The following is a 16,251-nucleotide window of genomic DNA, read 5'->3' as shown; positions in this document are numbered from 1 at the left end:
AGCCAGCACTTCTAAAGTGAGGTCTCTGCGGTTTTCGAGTGGATAATAAAGAATTTCCATCACGCGATATAATTAGACTATAGAAATTTTTATCTACTGGCTGAGATAGCTTAGAGACCTTCATCCTGGCATTAGAATTATTCTGATTGGTTGTTGCTAGATGGACCACTAAGCCGCAGAACCAGCCCTGTTTGATCTTGCGGTTTCTTTCGTTCACAAAATCGGGCATCGTAGCGAACACTATTGATTCGAGCTTACTTTGTCTAAGACGTTACAGCACGTGTGTCAATGTCATCTTTCTAAGTGCCTATTTAACATACCAGTTAGACAGGGATTTGGAGGGCTTCCCTTGCTCCAAAGGGCGTCGCAAGGTGCCTATTTGAAGAGAAAGGGCTGTGTTTCGCATCAAACTAGGGTTGTTCATAAAATGGAAGAGCTGAAAGCCTGTGCTCGGTGTGGGCTACTGTATTACAAAGTAAAAAATACAACGATTAAAAAATAGACAACAAAATTATACTCTAAAATGTGCTAAACTTATGCAAATAAACTTTTGAAAGTTTATTTGGCTTTGCGTGAATGCTCAACAATTGATAGAAAGGTAGTTTTAAAACTTTGGTCGACTGTACTCAAGCACACCAGAGGGCTGGCTGTTCATAATGTAATATAGTGTCACTTAACTTTTTCATTGATGTCGTTTTTTTTAAACAAACAACAAAACAAAAAGGCTCTTAGGTTGTGCATGAAACACTCGTAGGCGTGATATTAAATTTAGCAAAATATTTAAAACAGTAAGTTATTTACGAATGAGTGAAATTTCATCATTTTCCAGTAAAAAGTTAGCTTGAGTTTTGCATCATGCAATGCCTGTGGCTTACTAATAGGTTTTGCATTCGACCAAGCATGAAGTTTGGTTTGGCAAGCATTGGACCCCCTTTAATATCGTCTATATGATGACGTCGGTGGCTTTGTTGACTGCTCCATACTTTCAACCATTTGTCGCGATTCAGATAACAATCGTTGCAGTTTACTAGTGGACGATGGAGGAAGGTTCTGTGATGCAAATAAAAATAATGATTTTTGATTGAGTTGTAACCTTTTTAAAATGACTCAACAGACAAAAACTGTTGTTGATTTGGTGAAAAATGATTAAGACTCGGAAAATACAGTGAATTAGTTCGAATTTGAATCCGTTATCGTAGGACAGTTTCCCGGCGTCAAAATAAAAAAAACATCTTAAGAAAGTGCTGGAGCAGCCTACTATTTATCTTGACTATGTTACATCTTGCGTTTATAAAAAAATATTTATGAACTAGCTGTAGGCTAGTTCATTTCATTATAAATTATAATTAAATTAACGAATTTCACTTTTAGAAATAAGAACACAGACAATACAGAAATTATAGCAAAAATGTAAATCAGTGTTTTTCCAACTTTAAAGAAAAAGGTGGAATGATTTCACTCACTAGTGTCAAGGGGGAACGTCTCTCGGAGCGACTGTAGCTTTTAGGGCTCGATTGGAAAGGGGCGTCATCTTCAGCGGATCTCCTTGCCTCTTCTAGAAGATCGGTAGTAGTCTGACTGCTGCAGTCCAATCCATCAAAGTCAAAACTGCTAAGAAAAGCATTGATTTAAAACAACCGTAATGGGTTGAAAAAATGTATAATGCCAGTTATCTTACAGTTTGTCTATTCGTGGTAGCCTATAGTATATCCCAATTTTAAATGAGGACACAACACAAATTGGATTAATTCAACCTCCAAACAACAGAGAAGCATGGGAAGACTACAAAAACTTGCGGTCTTCTGCTAGCATAGACAAACGACGGATCTCACCTGTAGGCCACTGAACATTTCAGATGAATAGCCTATTGTTCATTTTGCGTAAGCTCAGTTCATCTGCTAGTCCCGAGTTAATGCAAAATCAACAATAGGCTATCTGCGGAATTTTTAATGACATTGAGTTCAATTAAATTAAAACTTTGCAGCGACGTTTCACTCAGAACATGAGAGGTAGGCTAAAACCTGTAGGGCAAAGTGGGGCGTGTTGTCACAGGGGCGTGTTGTCACAGCACGATTTCCATGTGATAACCCAAGCGTATAACCACGAGTTTTCAATGGAACGCATAGTTTTCAGTTCTCTTTCGTACAAGCAGTGAAGGTTAATAAATTTGTCACCACAGCAGAAATTATGAGGAGTGCCATTGAATTTTGCGCAAAATCAGGTTTTATAACTAAATTAAAAAATGGTCTGGCAAATTAAGGTATGATCATAACTGATCAGGAAAGGTACCATTCGTTAGCTTTAAGCCTGTTCTTTTCATCATACCAAACAGATAAGACATGAGATGTACACATGGTTGTTGAAACCACGTGATTTCATACCATGGGGCGTGTCACAGCTGTGACTACACGCCCCGTGGTGTGCATTTTTAATATTAAGAAACATAAAAAATTATTTATGCTTATACAACGAGGTAATATGCGTATTTGTTAAAATACAACGCTTTTTTAGGTAATAAAAATTAGTATTAGATAATGATACACACATATATTCGATAGTGACACATAATTCTCAAGATGACATTTCTATTGTTTTTGACAATGGGCATAAAATTTTTACCAATGTGGAAATTAAATTTTTTTGCATTTCGCATATTTTTTTATTCGTTCAGCCTGTATTAAAACCATTTTTTGTTAGTTTCTGTCATATTTTAGTCATAAAGCATGTGCAGAAATTTTGTGACAACACGCCCCATGCTCTGTGACAACACGCCCCGGGGTGGGGCGTGTTGTCACAGCCCATTCACTTGCATTAAACATGCATTTATGTATAGACGAAATAATCCAGAAAAACTTTAGTTGTAGCAAAAAGAAGTCGAATGATACCTCTTTCAATTGCACTATCTAGCATCTCGATACCATTGGTACAGAACGAGATATATGCTGATTTGCAAAAATTGTGACAACACGCCCCACTTTGCCCTACAATTAGCCTCTTTTTGTTTTCCTTCTAAACTAAAGTGTTTTACCTTACTTTTCTTAATAGGCCTGAAACTTTTTTACTCTCCATCGAATCATTTGACTGTTTTTGCTGTGTATAAAAGTATTTTACAAAACATTGAAAGCATACTCATGTCGCCATAGCCTACTCATATTTTTGTCATCTCAAAATAACTCTTAAACCTCAATTTTTTGAATTCACGCATTTGACAGCAATTCCTCATTTCAAAATACGACAACTTACTTTTTAAACTTGTTTAAATTCTGGATAAAACTAACAAGTTTCTCCTTTTCTGCTACCAACTCTTTCCTATGCATACATCCAACTACGGTTCGGCAATCCTTAAGTTTTGACTACTCCGCTTACCAATCTTTTTTGTCACGGACTCTTTTCAAAGACTTTAAAAATGCAGACTTTTTAGCTTTCAAAAGCAACCGTGAGTGAAAATTGCCCATAGTCTAAAATAGGCCTACAAACTAGTCTAGACCTACATGCATTTTTATGTTTAAATTTTACTACATTTTCCTAAACAACACATTCACGGATCCCCTTAACACTTTCGATAAATCTTTTGGAAGTCTCAAGGGAGCTGTCACGCAATATCTTTGACGAGGAGTAGGCTACCCGGGATAATTTCGTGGGGAAAGAAGCAAACACAGCGTAGGCAACTCTATTTGTAAGAAAGGTGATCCCTATAACCTGCTTGAATTCAAGCATCGGAAAACTGCGCCTTGAGCACTAAGGAGAGTAAGGTAGCCAATTTCTATCTCTCGACCACTTTTCCTCCAGCAACTACGCTTACCCAATTTAATACACTCTGGGTAGAGGCAACTGGTGTATTTCAACCAGCTTAAACTTGGAGTCGAACCAGGGCCGTAGCCTAACAGAAAGTGAACGCCTTATACGCTGCGCCATTCCACTCTATCTGTAGACCTGCCGGGCCCAAATTATTCCCTAAATGCCCGCGCAGCGCTCCTTTCAACAAATATATTAATTATAGGTAAGACACTATTTTGTGCTGAAAGCTAGGAGTGCCACGTAGTAGCCTACACGATGTTATCACATGACGTAAGCTACATAGTACATAGGGCTATTAACAACAGTGTAAAAAGTATAGTTTGACGAATGGTAATCAAATATAGCATTAACGTATATCGATCAAAGTGAATTGTTATGTTCACAAAAAAATAAGTTTGTTTAAAAAAAGCAGAAATAGTGCAGTAGCCTATGAATGATACTCCACTGTTCGAGTAACATACGACACCTTCAGAAGAGCGTCACAACCGTCATATTGCATCACTTAGCTTAAATTGGCAAATACATTACATCATAGTTGTTTTTATATGGAGAGAAAATAATGTCGCATGATGTTTTGACAGTGAACGCGTAACGCTTACAGGATATGTTAACCTCACATTCCCTAACTTTGAAACAGCAACCTACACTGATTGTAGCGGTTGGGGATGTTGCATGAATTGCTGCCTCAAAAGAGAGAAGAACAAAAGCTGTTCTTTCTACATGGTGGTGTGCTGCAAACAAATTTGCTACAAATTTATTAAAACAATAATTAAGTTAAATTGTTTTGAAACGTCGGCAATATCGAATAAGTGCACGAGATACTTTTGGCAACTCAACTATAAATCAACGTTACCACTCGTCTGAGCTACATACTGATCATCGTGTTTGCTATGCTATCACTGCGAAGTATCAGATTGATCTATTAGCTGACTTTCAAGCTCCATCACTTGAATTTCAAAAACATGAAGCCGTGCGCTTTGTATTGCCTTCCTGATCTCTCCTACCCTTGAAGCTGCCACTTGTATGGTGGCAAGGATGGATGCGGGCTGCTCTTGTGCTGACCTGTTATCTTCATCCATCAAGCACTTTCCACTGCTTCTGCTAAACAGTGGCACGTTGTAAACTATTTTTAACCATTTAAAGATTTTATTTAGACTTTATAGCTAAAGTTAAATGCTTGAGGCATACTGGACTGGACCGTTATCCTGCTATGTGCGTGCCTCGTGTTGTGTCCCCCTGACAATCTAGAGATTGACAAACTCGTCCCGACGCATAGGTGACACTATGAAAAATTCAACCAATAGCAAACATTATATGATTCAAGAAAACTTGTTACATGAAAAAAAAAAACAGTTCTACATCTGCTTTCTGCGCTATAATAAGCCACTGACTGAGAATCAAATACACATGTGACAGACAGACAAAAGGTAGGTAACGTGGCACCTAAGAAATGTTGCTGTAAAGTGTAAACGAACAAATACGTACTTGATGTGGTTCAGCCTGTCCTCCTGTTTGGCCAGTAGCTCGCGCGACGATTCCAAGTTGAGTTGTAACAGGGACAGTTCATCTTGCTGCCGGTCGTATAACTAAGAACAAATAAGCGTTCTAACGTACAAATACAAACTGAATCTAACAGTGTCCATTCATCGCAATAAAACATAGGATATTGAAAACTTGTTATAAAATATGACATTTCTTGTTAAAAAACGCAACCTAAGGCTTTGCAACTACATGCGGTCGTTCAGCAGGCAGCTTATTTGAATGCATGGTGCGTTCTTACAGTGCAGATTAGTTAAGCGGTTGATAACTGGAGCTGCACGCACCCTTTGTGGGTGTAAGAACCATTGCAAAAGGTGCCAAGACGGGTGATCACTGATCAGCTGTTTGTTCAAATTAATCCAAAAATTTGTAAGATGTTTACAAACATTTGTTCCGGATATATTTAAAATGAAAAGCTTTGTACGGGAGTATTTTTTCGTTTTTTCAATTTTCGGAGTCTTCAGGGGCATACGCATCAAATAAGATTAAGTTTTTGTTTATTCAAGCGACAAACGTCGAACCTGCCGTAACTGCATTAGCTCGGAGTCAGCCCGATCTTGTTTTGACTTCTGCATTTCAATCAGTTCTTCTTTCCTCTTCAATTGCTCCTCTGCAAAAGGAAGCGTTAAAATTTCAATCATTTCGACAATGGTTCATATATTTACGTAAACAAATTTTAGAATGTTTCGTAAATTCAATAAAAATCTTGGTTTTCGCTAGCTAAATTGCTACTCTATTATTTAAATTGCATAGGCTAAGTCAGACGGGCGGCAAACTGCAGCCCGCTAAGCGACCAATCATTTCAAATCAAAATTTCAAGCAGAAAATTGATCACAAGCAGCTTGAGGTTTATCAAAAATATCTTGACTGCTGCCAAACAAATGGCCTTAATATTTGGAGCACATTATTTGTGAGACATAGAACTCCGTGGTACTTCCAACTTATGGCTAGAAAAAAGCTTTCCAGAAAACTCATTTCTCTTTAAAATTTAGAAACAATCTGATTCAAGTTCTAACCATACTCGGGTCATGTTCCAGCAAATCTGGCATGTTTAGTGAATCATCTGAAAGTACCGACACATGCTTCACCATGGCCACCCACTCACCACTGAGATATAGTTCTCGTCTTGTCCTTTGAATTTCATCACGGACTTTGGTCAGTTCCTGCCTCAGCGCAATCATCTCTCCGGTTTTCGTCGCCATCTCAGCTGAAAATAAGAAAAACAACCGATGAATTGTCCTGTTTGACAAAGCAACTACGTTCATAAGGTTGATGTTCTAATAAAACAAATGACAAATGCAGCTTGATTGGCGTTGCCATCAGCGGAATGATTTCAACGTAGCAGTTTACAGCAATTCACATTGTTGTGGTTCCACAGACCAGCGCATTACGAAACTGAACGTAATCTACATTATTATCCAGACAATGGTTGATTATTATTTGTTTGTAAACAGTGTTCATAGAAAGTATGAAAACAAGTGACCTAAGTAGTTAATTGAACGAATAAAGGTTTTCTAATTAGATTGAAACTGTGAGCATGCATTTCACACCAAACCAAGTGGACTGTTTGATCGTTCCATGGTCAGTCATCGATCTTTTAAAAAGCAAAAGTTGTAGGCAATGCCATGAATCCTTATCTTCATGTAATAATAGAGTTATATTATATACCCAGACACAAATTAACTGTTTTTCTTTACATCAATTCAATGTCTACAGACATTGATTCAACGTCTACAGACGTAAAAAATAAAAAACGGTTAATTTGCTGACTGGGTAAGTACCTGAAGTTTTATCCAATTCAGCTCGGCACTGACGGAACTTGATGCGCTGCTGCTCTAAATCAACTCGAAGTGAAACACCGTTTTGCTGGGTATCCTTCAAGTCAGATTCAAGGGAGTGGAGTTTACTTTTCAGTTCGCATATTTGGCTGTCAGCATCCACTAGCTCACCATCCTTTCAAAATATTACAGTACGCCAAGTGACTAAAGTGGTCAGTTTCCGTCACAAAAATCTAGTCTCCTTTTCTGGCCTATGCACCATACCACATAATTTAACGTTCCGGTACGCCTATAGCATTCGTACATTATTAAAAAAAAAAGGAATAAAAAGGTTTTTAAGATGTCGCACCTACAAGTTTTCTTGAGCATCGTAACTCTACAAACCACAATGGCTAACAGAATTATGGCCGGAATCATTTACAGAATCGTAATCCCGTAAATTTATAGGTTGCCGCTACTACATAGCTTGGTCGCTAAAAAAGAAGTAACGCGCAGCTGGAAAAAAAAATTGATGCCGTTGATAAAGAACAACCCATGAACAAACAAGTTTCTAAAAGAAACCCAGTAAGAAAAAAACGAGTCCAGTTTAATGCCTGAGATAAAAAAAATAGTGCTATTCCAACACAAAAAATAGTAGTTATCGCTTAAACCAAGACAACGTCGAAAAAAACCAATGACAATATCTAACTGTAGATAAAACTAATAATCACAAACCTTTAGTTGCAGCTGCGTGACAAAGTCTTGCTCCTTCAATTCTAATCTCTCGATTTGTGACGTCATCTCCGATAAAGAGGTATTCAAAATGTCATTTCTGTTCTAGTTGAAAAAATATAAATTGGTATTCAACTTATAATGTTTAACTTTAAAAAGAAAAACGAGAAACAGTTTGAGTGAAAAGAGGAAAGCAACAGTTTGGCTGGTGATAAGCGATAAAGAAACAAAAACTACAATGGGAAGATATGAAAAAATGGGAAAGAGGGGAGGTTTCATAATTATACAATTTTGTGGGAGAATGCAATCTAAAGCAATAATCTCATTCAAAGTGAGAATAAAGCTACCGGTAAAAAGGTTATTCATCGTTGCAATGGTTATTGCGATTAAGCACACTCGCTGGGTAACTGACATGGAAAAGTATCCGTTTTCATATAAACAAGTGTTTGGACTTTATCTAAAAATAACTTTTTGCTTTATACTTCACAAAAATATAGCACACACTAATACCTTTGTCTATGCGTGACAATGACAAGTAATAATTAAAAATCTTTCAACAGTCTGATCATGGTTTAATGTCCCCTCGTGCTTACTTGTAAGTCTTCTTGAACAACCGATGATTCATCTATGACTTTTTCAGCATTGGCAAGCTTAGACTGGGTTGCTTCTATAACACAGTCCTTGTTTCTTTGCCTACATTCTGTAGTCTTTAAACGTTGAACAAGTAGTCGCAGCTGGTCATTGCGTTTCGTCATCTCAACTGGAACATGGACAAACAACAAACACAGTGAGCAGCTATATAGCTACCACGAAATGGTTCCACAGTGTAAATGGATGCTTTGTAGCCATTCATACAATTATGCCACCGTCGGAGATCGCGACCAACGCAATACCGGCACAGTACAAAAACGGTATTAGGGAGGATTCAACGTGACAAATCAACGATCTTTCACTTCGAATGCAGTAAGTTGTTAAAACAAACCACACTAAAAAAATTGGGACTACAGAACATTACATGCGGTATGACAAAAATTGCCCTTAAGTAATGGTGCATGAAGATTTTCAATAATTAATCCAAGCAAACCATTTGAAGACAGATAAAAATGAATGCGAGAAATAGCTCGCAGTACCCTAGAGCATTGTAAATGGCACCCCGGTTAGAAACCACTGTATTAAGCTAAGATCATATGCCATTTTGTTTATAGACATATATCCAAATGCAAAAAACACTAACTTTCAAGCATTCCATTTTTTTGTTCTAAATGCAAGAGTCGTTGTCTATCTCTTTCCCAAGCGTTCAGTTGTTGTTGATGAGCAGCTACCATCTGGTTTAATTCCCGGTCTCGATCCTTTAACTCCCCAATGAGAAGCTGAAGCTCACGACGCTGTTTTGCAATTGTATCACCTTCCAAGTCACTAACACTCTAAAAACAAAATCGATCACAAAGTGATAGATGGGACTACATCATATCTAGGACATAGGTAGTAGATATTTGCAAAGCGATAATTTGACAAAAAAAAAAACTGTTGCAGGTTCTTTCATTCTCATGATCCCAAACTATTTTTGCTTCATAAAAACGATGATGGCTGAAATTTTCTTAAATTCAAATTTTCTCAATTTTTTACTGGATGATAATGATATGACAGCTTATGTTGTCTTGGGGACACAGTAAAAAAAATGAAAAAACGTAAGTTAAAAAAAACTTGCAATTAGACTGTTGGCAAGTGGTTAATTGCGTTTGTTTTTCATAGCGTGGTGATGTTGGAATCCCTTGTATTATCTCGGGATGGTAGTAAAAAGATGTGAAAATATCGTTTAAAAAAATCTTTCAAATCAAGCAGGTAGTAAACAAATTAGTTGCTCAACTGGCTTGTTTTATTCACCACCAGTAAACAAATCGACATCATGTAACAAATCAGGCCGTATCTCCAGGTAGCCATGAATACATTAAATATCTAACAACCAAGCCATACCAAAGTATCATCATGCCTTTGTTCATATCCATCCGGACTTCGACTTAACTGATCTTGAAACTGAAAAACAGCAATACCAATACATTTTCATCAATTTAGTACCAGCAGGTACATTTGTATGTTTCATAATATAATTGAAAATTATAACAACAAGTCAAATTATCAAACCAGCTGAACATCACTAAGGATGTGCTTTTTACGTATTTGTTTTGGTAATCTTCTGTTTGCCTTTACTATTTTATTGGCATATAACGTATTTGCATGATACATATTCCTGCTATTATCAAAAAGTAATTGTAGCTCCTGCGAACTTTACGTACATCAGCATCAGGGGTCACCAACCTTTTTTGCATGCAGGCCATTTTGGCACTAAGAAGAGCTGTGGCGGGCCGCACTAATAAATTTTTAGGAAGGTTGACTCTTATGCTATTGAAAAGAACGCATTTTGTGACCAGTATCCAGCGTTACATGTTGTTAATATTTATCTTAGAATACCACAGCAACAAAATTAGTCGAACAACACTACTGCCAGGCCAAGCTTTGTTAACAACACTTTTGACTTTTTTAATGATGCCTAATATAACGAGGCCACTTGTTTTGCGCACTTACAGCGTGGCGAGCGGTTTCATCAGTATATTCATCGCCAAGCAAGAGTGGTGTTGCCACTTTGCTTGGCAAAAAATATCTTGCAATTAACAGTTTCAGTAAATAAGGAAATGTTTTGACATATCGCAATACAGGCAACAATAATGACCTGCAAACATATCAGCGAAAAATAAGCTCCAATAACAGGGAGAAAGAAATCAGGCACCATGAAATAAACTCTTGTGGAAATCACCGAAAAAACATTTCTATCGTAACTCATGAACAGTGTTCCCTCTAAACAAGCAATGAGTTGGTTTTTCATTCTTTTTGTGAGAGTCCATAAAACCGTCTTTCCTTGATTATTAGACAACTGTCACTTGCGGTGCTTATTAACATGGTAAGAATTGTTGATTAACAACATTTTGCAGTACTAAGCTTAATATTTTCATAATACAACCAGAAAAAGTCATTAAAACTTGGATAAAGGGAACGCTGCTCGTGAAACACAATAACGGTGAAATGCACAATAGTGTTTACATGACATTTACAAACTTAAAATAAGCAACCCTATGCTCACAGACAATTTCGAAATTCGAAAACACACGTTTTAATCAACCACTGGGACAGTGTGGCTGGACATCGCATTGGAATAACTTTAAGCGACCCCCACCTAGAATTACAACCTGATTGGTCGGTCGGTGGAATCGTATGCAAAGCAAAAGTATTTTTTGCCTTCATGCTCTTTAACTTCTAAATCAAGTATTTTTGGTTATACTTGTACGCTGATACCTTCTTCAGCGTGGCGGGCCGCATGCGGCCTACCAGTCGGTGACCTCTGACGTACACCGCTTCTACATTCTCTGACGTCACCTATTATAGGTTCTGGAATCTGTGCAACCCTACAGGTTTTTAATAGTTCATACTGGCGTTTTTCTCATGACGCTTTGCTTTTTCTCACAAGTCACAACCCTTAGGATTGGAACTCCACAGAGTGCTTGGCTGCATTCTTGCAATTGCAATGCTTTTACATAGTTTTGCATCTGCCTGTATTGTTAGTTTGTTATGTGCCACTTATAATCAATGTGTCGTGGCCACACATTTTTAATCAAGACAATTTTCTTGAGCTAAAGTGACCAGCGTTTAGTTTCACATTAATTCATTATGTAACAGCATGTATCAATATATACCAAACCCCAAAGGGTATACTTTAGCGTATCTAAATGGCAATATGACCGTACAACAGTATACTACGGTAACATGCTTTGGAATGGGTATCAGTTTTTAAGTTTGATTTCTATCAGCGTTCTGCAGTCCTGTTCTACATTCTATCAATGGTTTAATTTTGGGTGTCACACCGATCATCCACTTTTTATCCTGATTATGTCAATTCATTTTCTTACTGCAATAAACTACTATGCAAGAGTATAGACATTGTTCCCAGGTCATCTCCACCACTATCGTGCTCAGGATGTCGCTGCACTAACTACAGCACTGTATAGACGAATTACTACTAACTGTGCCACTACAATACGTTAGTCTAATAGTATTATTATTTTAATAAATTATGACATGTTGAAACAACCTTTTTGCAATGAGACTAAATATTTTGTGCGATGATGTTAGCAAATTCAAACCAGGCCTCGAAATTCACAGCGGACACCGCGGACATGTCCGCCGTCACAACATGTGATGTCCGTGGGAAGTACCATCTAGATCGGTCATATTTGTCCGCCGAGAAATAATACAGAAACTGGCGATTCAAATTGTCATTGCATAGCACGAACAATTGTTGCGAAAATACAATTTCCTGCGCATTCTAGCGCGCATCTAGAAAATATGAATACCGTACTGTATCCCTTAGCTTCCATTCAAGCAGGAAAACTTTTGATTTTTACGTTGCTTCAATGATTGATGACATTGAATCATCATAGCAAAGATGAATTCTTCGCTAAGAATCGATGAGAGTACCAGTACTTCTACACTAATCACTCGTAACTTAGTTCAAGTCTTATGTCACAATGTTTGGCTTTGATCTCCGAGTAATATTGATAGGGAAGGGTTGGTTACAAAATTAGAAATGCGAGTAGGCTATTACGGCAAGATGCAGCAAAATTTAAAGATGCAGCAAAATTTGAAGTTTTGGTATTACAGTAAGAAAAAGCCCAGGGAAAATTCACTTTCGCTCACATGACACGCAAAAACAAACCTAAAAAAGCTTAGTGATACTTTGCACAGCAGAAAATAGTAGCGTTAGTGTAGAAGTTTTCCGACTCCTGCCCAGAGCATGGTGATGCAAGAAGCCACACGACCTCGTTCGGTGGAAGTTAATCAGTTATGCGGTGTATCAAGCAGCTACACGACACTTTGACTCTTCAAGCGCAGTCGTTGGTCTGATGAAAGCCTTTCAGAGTGACTTCGCTGAAATTTAAAGCCTTCTAAACCGTATAGCTATTAGCTATACTTCTCAAATGGCGAAGAAATATCAAGATAAAGTGATTAAGCATGACGATCGACGTTTAAACTGGTGTGTCCGCCGTGAGACTTAATTTGTATGCCGAAATAGTTGCTCAGACCGAACAAGTTTGTCCGCCGTCAACAAAAACGAATTTCGAGGCCTGCAAACTAATAGCATTTATTTCGAAATTATATGTATCTAAATTCCAAGCACTAAAAAAACAACAAATGAAACTAAGTTTCTAAATCTGCAGAATAGTAAGTTAATTATAAAATGTAAAACATAGCTTTCATGCAAAAACAACAAATTACAATTTTTTCTTCTACCACAGTCTATTATTCTCAAGTTACATACCGCAACATGTTTTTGGGAAGCATTGAAGTGCTGATGATGCATTTGTGTGATCAGTATTAATAATACTTAAAACAGACTTTATTATTTTAATAATTGTTTATTTAAGGAAGTTTAAAAGCCTCAATAAAAAATGACTTCAATAAAACACATATATTCTGATACAAAAAACAAATAAAATAAACTAGTTATTTCACATTATGGATCCCTCTACTGGTAGTGTCTTGAACCGATAGCCAGGTAGAACTTCAGCAGATTTGTTTCGAAATCTAGTGTTGAGAAACTCCTAACATGCCAAAGCTACTTCCATGATCCATTATGTAGCTTTAAACTTTTGCATATGACAATCTGTATCATCATGTTTTATAAGCAGTTGTTTTAGCCTTTTGGATTGTATCATTGAAGTGATACTTATTCAGCTAGTGAGGTACTTTTTACGATTATTACTTAGAAAGTCAATGCTTTAACCGCTGCGCCATCCCACCACTTAACCGATGTGCCATGCTACAACTAAACATGTTTAAACTCTAGGTTGTTAATATGACTTGAGAAGAGTTACAGTTTGAAAGACACCTAGGACTTGAACCAACAAGCGTTAATAGCACTACATATATGTAGAAAGCACCAACAAAATTATTGAATTTTTGCCAACTGATGCCTATGAAAACAGGTTCTAGTCACACTAGTATTAACCACCAGAGGCTAAAACCAACCATCCCATTCCTATAACATGTGACCGGTAGCTATTAGAATAGCCCAAAACAGAAACATCTAATCATTTGGAATCTTTTTGTCCTTAACTGAGACATCTTTCTGGGGAGATTAATTCTGGCAGTTTTAAGTACTTGTACAGGCTTTGAATCACTGACATAGGTCCTGTCAATGAGCTAGACAGAATGAATTTTTCAATTGTTGAAGTGTTGTTGTCTGAGAATTATTCCATCCATTAGGTGCAGCTGAATAGAGAGTAATCCTTGAAATTCGTTACACAAGCGCACACAGCGAGAGTCAAACCACCACTACTTGATCCTGCAGTTTCTTTGTTCATACAGCCATGCAGCCTAGCCTACCTAACCAACTAGAGGTGGACTATAAATGCATAGATCTTCATGCAAAATGCCAGGCGATTACCCAAGTAAGCTATGGCAAGCTAAAATAAGAGGAGCAACTGACTCGAAGACTATACGCCACTTCGCTTCTTTCTGTCGTCTGTTTTATCACATCAGTGATTGCAGTGTACTATATATCACAATGGGAGAAAATGAAAACATGATTATTTTAGCTATTAAGATGGCATGATTTAATGTTTAAAAAGCCGTAATCTGTATCAATAGTAGTTGTAAGGAAATTCAAACTGTATAGTGTATGGCTGTAATGCTATATGAGTCACTAAGCTTACTTTAATGCAAAATGCATCTAAAATTATACAAAACAAAGTTCTACTTAATGCAGCTTTATACTCAGAGTGGCACAAGGCTAGAATAAAATGTGGTGCCACATATTATCACTTCTACTAACTAGTCCTACTTATTTCTTTCTGTTTAGTTTAAGTGAATCTTCTTGAATTTTTCTTACCTTATTACTTGCCATCTCGTCACAAAAGCAAAGTTTATTGTTGCAACAGAACAAACATTTGGACAAGTTGAAACATCTAACAGCTTGAACACATCTTCACCCAAGCGCCTTCCATGACAACAAACATACCATAAAATTATAAACAATACAAACTATTGATGAGAAGTGCTTGAAAACAGATTAATGAAATGTAATCGTCTATTGAACAGCACACCTATTGTTCGCTTGCCGCGATATAACTTGAGTGGAAAACGTCACTCGCGTCCAGTCGTCCACATGAACTCGCAAAATCCGATGTTAAGGGAATCCCCTTACATGGAAACTATATGTTATTGTCACCACGATTCATTCATTTTGGCTTTCGTGTCTTGTCAACTTGTTGACTGGAATGGTGCAGGGCAAACAAACAAAAGGACAACAAAAAATGAAATATTTTGACAATATCAAGCAAATTACAGGAATAAAAAGCATGCCGGAAGCACTAATAAAAACAAAAAACAGAACAAAATGAAGGGAATTCATAAGGGAGATCACAGCTGCTGATCAATCTGTTGAAGAAGAAGTCTTGTTAAAATCGTCAAATTCTTTTGTAGGCCTAGATATTTTGCTGTTTCAAACCTGCCGTTGCTTCGGAATAAGCTAGCGGCTAATATTCCATGGATATTTATTCAATCTCAACCATCGACCCACTGCACTTTTGCAGACAAGCCAGCACCCTCACACTGTTTACCAGCTGCGTCTATCCACATTCTACAATCAGGAAGCAAGGCCTTGCCACGTTTGTCCACGAGAGCTTAAACTGGACGCTTGCAAGTTCCTCCACCGATCAAAAAATATAATGGACGCTGGTCAAACATTGAAAATATATACATTATTCCAGCTTTCAATTTCGTTCTTCACAACCGACTTTTCGAATAATTTTCCAATTTGTTTCAGCTTTGAAAACATTTTGGCTAGATGGTGGGCTTCAATTGATTGCACCAACATTGATGATTGTGCTTTTCATTTCACGATCGGCCAATTGACCGGAAAGCAGAAGGCTTTGGTTGCCAGCAGAAGTTGAGCAACTGGTAGCCTACAAACAAAAATCATTTAGCAAACCCTTCAAAGAGGTTAAAGTTTGGTGGACTGTGTGATACCCTCCTTGAGGCTGGATTGACTAGTCCGTCCCGATAGCTTAGTTGAAGCGGTAGACTCGAGAACCAAAATTTCTCAAGATCAAGCGGCGCTGGTTGGACTCGAGTGTATGCAGTTGATCAACGATTCAACGCATACCAAGAACTAATGCAAAGGAATTTATTCTCACACGAGTCAGTTCAATCATAAATACCGTAGCTAAAAATAGATTTCGATCAGCTAGATCATCTTCAGTTAAGCTTCATCTGTCAGAAAATATTTCATTTTCTTAATACCAAGAACTACTCTCCATTCAGCGGCATCTAGTGGATGGAATAATTCACAGACAACAACACTTCAAGCGGCAAC

The 16,251-nt window shown here is 37.5% G+C and overlaps 1 protein-coding gene across 6 annotated transcripts; it reads right to left on the bottom strand.

The window, feature by feature from the left end:
- Positions 1-455: 455 nt before the first annotated feature.
- On the bottom strand, positions 456-15,014 carry LOC145764615 (coiled-coil domain-containing protein 62-like). 6 transcript variants are annotated; one of them, XM_082576249.1, is made up of 11 exons: positions 14,767-15,014; positions 9,801-9,860; positions 9,061-9,250; positions 8,420-8,586; positions 7,830-7,931; positions 7,119-7,290; positions 6,443-6,544; positions 5,859-5,947; positions 5,284-5,384; positions 1,464-1,611; positions 456-1,050 (listed from the first exon to the last, which is right to left on the bottom strand). In XM_082576249.1, exons 1-11 carry the CDS (start codon positions 14,779-14,781, stop codon positions 934-936), a joined length of 1,263 nt encoding a protein of 420 aa, XP_082432375.1. In that variant the 5' UTR covers positions 14,782-15,014; the 3' UTR covers positions 456-933. The 6 variants fall into 6 exon arrangements, with proteins under 6 accessions (XP_082432375.1, XP_082432373.1, XP_082432374.1 ...); XM_082576247.1 differs by lacking the exon at positions 14,767-15,014 and adding an exon at positions 13,195-13,331; XM_082576248.1 differs by lacking the exon at positions 14,767-15,014 and adding an exon at positions 13,195-13,330 and having other exon boundaries at positions 1,464-1,608.
- Between the last annotated feature and the right edge of the window lie 1,237 nt (positions 15,015-16,251).

This window comes from Aplidium turbinatum, chromosome 2 (assembly GCF_918807975.1).
Source record: "Aplidium turbinatum chromosome 2, kaAplTurb1.1, whole genome shotgun sequence".
In the NCBI taxonomy this organism is placed as follows: Eukaryota; Metazoa; Chordata; class Ascidiacea; order Aplousobranchia; family Polyclinidae; genus Aplidium; species Aplidium turbinatum.
The sequence above is the reverse complement of the archived record's forward strand: the minus strand, read 5'-3'. Positions and strand labels throughout refer to the sequence as shown.